Source organism: Oreochromis aureus, linkage group 19, assembly GCF_013358895.1.
Source record: "Oreochromis aureus strain Israel breed Guangdong linkage group 19, ZZ_aureus, whole genome shotgun sequence".
In the NCBI taxonomy this organism is placed as follows: Eukaryota; Metazoa; Chordata; class Actinopteri; order Cichliformes; family Cichlidae; genus Oreochromis; species Oreochromis aureus.
Genome location: NC_052960.1, coordinates 22,180,196 through 22,184,167, shown reverse-complemented (window position 1 = coordinate 22,184,167; position 3,972 = coordinate 22,180,196). Strand labels below are relative to the sequence as shown.

General features: G+C 43.1%; 1 protein-coding gene across 1 annotated transcript; it reads right to left on the bottom strand.

Annotated features, from left to right (window-relative positions):
* Positions 1–709: 709 nt before the first annotated feature.
* gchfr (GTP cyclohydrolase I feedback regulator) lies at positions 710–2,486 on the bottom strand. Its single transcript, XM_031742371.2, has 3 exons — positions 2,327–2,486; positions 1,625–1,719; positions 710–1,015 (listed from the first exon to the last, which is right to left on the bottom strand). The coding sequence occupies exons 1-3, from the start codon at positions 2,360–2,362 to the stop codon at positions 886–888; spliced, it is 261 nt and encodes an 86-aa protein (XP_031598231.2). The 5' UTR covers positions 2,363–2,486; the 3' UTR covers positions 710–885.
* Between the last annotated feature and the right edge of the window lie 1,486 nt (positions 2,487–3,972).

Here is a 3,972-nt window from a genome sequence, read left to right as displayed (position 1 = left end):
GCGAAGCACCGTCTCCTTTTGATCTTTAGCAGGGAGGTAGATGCTAAGTCATGTGTGAGGCAGCAGGTCTGGTAAGAGTTTGGCTGTGAGCTAGTTGGCAACGTTTCTGGTTTGCGGGCTAGCGATCCGGGCTGGCCCCAGACATTTGTTGGCAGACCCGAGGCTGTAATGAAACCACCCAGAGTGTTTTGGCTCTAGCAGCCAGACTTCTGCTCTCAGTGTTCCTGCGACGCTAGCGTCTCATCTTCAAACGTGTAGAGACTCTGTAATGCCCCACAGAGCTGTAACAGCCCACAACAAGTAACAATAATGTTTATCGTGTTTTATGTTTGATGTCCTGTATGCATCTGTTTTACAGATTTTCAGACGATTACACATTATGTTTAATTCTGTTTAAACTGATTACTTTTAATAATAAGTACACAATCCACATCATGACATCATTAAGTTAGAAACACATGTTTAAAAAAAAAAAAAAAAGTCTTTACACAGCAATGCATGTACAAATGTTTCTAGTGTTTTAATTAGAAAAAAGTGAGGCTTGGTTCAGGCTATATGATATATACCCAATAAATCTACTCTGGTCACTACACTGTATCACCAGTGATAAACAGTATTGACAAAGGATACTGTAAAACCTCTGGAATGTAGTTTCAGTAATCCCCTGAATCTGGTGACCTATCATCTAATCTGAGACCTTATGTAAGGGATAATCCAAACTTTACTTTTGTTTGACTATGGCGTTATTTTATAGCTGCCAATATCTTGAATGTAGAATGTATAGAGTAAAAACGGGTGACAAAGATATTCTGCATAATTCATTTACCCTTTTAAAGGCTTATACAAGTACCCCCCCCCCCCCAAATACGGTATCTTTGTGATCCATCACTCCACCTCCTTGTGAAGACACCACACCAGTGTCTGTCCCACACCTGTCATGGACACCACGCGGAAGCCGATCTTCTCCAGCTTGTCCAGCACCAGGCGAGGCGGGTCATCCACGTGATACTCGGAACTGAAACAAGCATAAACAAAGCAATTCTGCTTTCCACAGATGTGAGGGTTTCTGCATCTCTCAGTAAACTTCTCTTGGAAAATAGAGTGCTGTTAATTGTTCTAGTGCTTGTTCACTTCCTTCCACACCTTGTTTCATTTGAATCAGATTGCCAATGGCAACACCTCCCTGATCTGTATTCCATCACCTTGAACGGTTTACTCCAAATCTGCAAAGCAGCAGCCCCCCCCCCCCAACCACACTGAAGCCTTTTCCTCTATACGACCTGATTTCAGCTCTGCCGTCAACATGTACATGTTAACTGCCAAAATGTACGAGGCATCAGTTTTAAGTGGCTACATATGGAGATGCTGCCCACCGTGAGCACATTTACAGTACACTTGGAATAAAGTCTGCACGTTTGTGTGGAGCTAAAGATCAGAATGGAGGCAATGGTTAAATCTTACCCATTTACAATCACTGATCAAAATTGTTTCACAAAAACTATTGAATCAGGAGTAAAATCCTGTCAATCTTTGTAAGAGACATCAGCCTCATGGTGTTTAAAAGCCTGAGCTGAGATACACTTTGACCTATATAGCTCCCACGATTACTGACTTTGGTACTCACAAATTGTTCCCCAGCATAGTCGTTTTCCTTGCTCCCAGGTAATTCATGACCACTGGATCCGAAAATTCATCCCCCACATTTGTTGGACCGTTCTCCTGCAAGGCAGCATTAAGTGTATTACCCACACAGCTTATAATTTACTCTAGAATTATTGGGAGGAAAAAAGAAAAACGACAGCATCACTAAAACAGATTGTCTGTACAGCTCTCACTGATTGCACCTGCAGCCCTCTGGCAGGTGCACATGATAATCTCCAATATCTGAACAAGCTAAAAATAGATTATCCAATATACTCAAAGGGCACTGGAGGAATTAGGCTGCTGGAGTCGTGGACACAACAAAATGAACATGCGCAAACAAGAGGCCGACAACTGAGCAACATGTGTTTTTAATTTACGTGGCGCGCGCACACACACACACACACGCACACGCATACGCATACATACATACATACATACATACATACACACATACATACACATACATACATACAAAAAGGTCCCACGCACGCTTCTCGCGTCTTTTGTAACCTTAACTTTTTTCTCCCAGCGTGCCGAATATTACCGACCACTGGATAACCAACCTTGGCTGATCAGTAGGCTAGTGTGCGCATTGTTTTGCAGTCAAATAAACACATGTGCGACTCAAACGCGCCTCCCCCGACAGCATGATGCGAGTCGTTTACGTATGCAAGATACACACCAGTCGAATCTGTGTGCTGACGAACATGTACGGCATCCCGCTCGCTGGCTTCGCTCCGTTATTCCCCCGGGAGTGACTGAAACAGGTCTCCTCACAGACGCGACGGTGCCCTCTTCAACTCGCGCTCCAGCTGACTGCGCTTAGCGGAATGCGGAAACACCCACCGCGACGAGCCAATCACAGCTCCCCTCTCAGCATCTGTCAACAGCCCGCTCTGCACAGGGTCTTCTTCAACTGGGATCGCTGGTATGTTGATATGAGAAACGCTGGTCAATGTGCATGTACGAGAAGGAAATGTTAGTTTATAGTTTCATTTAACTAAGTCATTTTTTTTTTTATTCTTCCAGTGCGAAAGTTCACTTTAAAATCTCATCATTCTTTGGATGGGAATTTATTTAATAAGCTACACATTTATTAAATTGCATTTCAGCCACAATCAAATGTGCTACACATTTTTCTTTCATTTTCAGGCAACTTACTGCAAGTGCAAAGAAAGGCAATTTCAGTTTTCGTGGTCGCTGTCGTACAGTCTACTCTATGTATTTGCATGTATTTGTTTAATGCATGTATTACATTAAACCTGCACTGTCTCTCCTTTCCAGAGATTTATTAATTTCCTCCTGAGTTCGGTAATAATAACTCTGGATCAGTCTTGTGACTGGGAGGGAAATGAAAGGCACAGACCAAAGGAAAGCAACAATGGTGGGAACTCTGATAAGATCAGTAATATGAATGTAATGTCCTGTGGATGCCAGAAAAGCCTGGTGGACTCTCGGTTAGGTTAGGCTTTGCATGTCATGGTCAGTGGGAACAGTAATTTAAAGCCTGATCGCTGCTTAATAATATTGTGATGGTAGGCAGACGTGCACCCAGGCAAACCAGATTCAGAAATGTCCTGTGCTGCAATCAGTTTTGAAGGCATAAATCGAACCAAAGTGGTTTACCATCAAATCAAATGTGTTTTAAAGATTGGGTTGTGTATTTGTCTTAAATTTAATACATCTTTAGCAGTCTGAATTGACACTGTTAAATGGCTTCTGACATTATACAGAGCCTTTAATGTGCATCTGCTTGATTCAGACTGACATCTGTGCTTGGTGGGGACTGCTGAGAAGAGCTGACCTCTACTTGCTTCTGAGATCAGTGAAATTAAGTGTTTCTTATTTGTTTCATCTTCATTTTTTTTTTTTAAAGTGCCACTTGTTGATTAACAAGTTAATTTTTTTTAATTCAGTAAAATCAGCTTCAGTTTGGATCATCTGCACTACTCCTAGACATCAAAAAGAAACCAGCTGTGGTGGTTCAGGCATCTGACTCGGGAACTCAGGGATCCCTCCTGGGTGTCTTCTGGGTGAGGTGTTCCAGGGTTGTCCTACTGGGAGAAGGCCACTGAACAGATTATATCTCTCCGCCTGGCCTGGCAACACCTCGGCGTCCCCCTGGATAAGCCAGAGGAGGTAGCTGGGAAGAGAGAGGTCTGGGCTTCTTTGGTTAGGCTGCTGCCTCAAAGCCTGACCTGAGATAAGTGCAAAAAGATGGATGGACGGATGCGGTACAAAATGAAAGAAACAAGTCTTCACCATTAAACTATTGAGATCTGCTGCAGGAGAGAAAACAGGAAGGCAGCAGAGTTGTTGCAGAGGCTC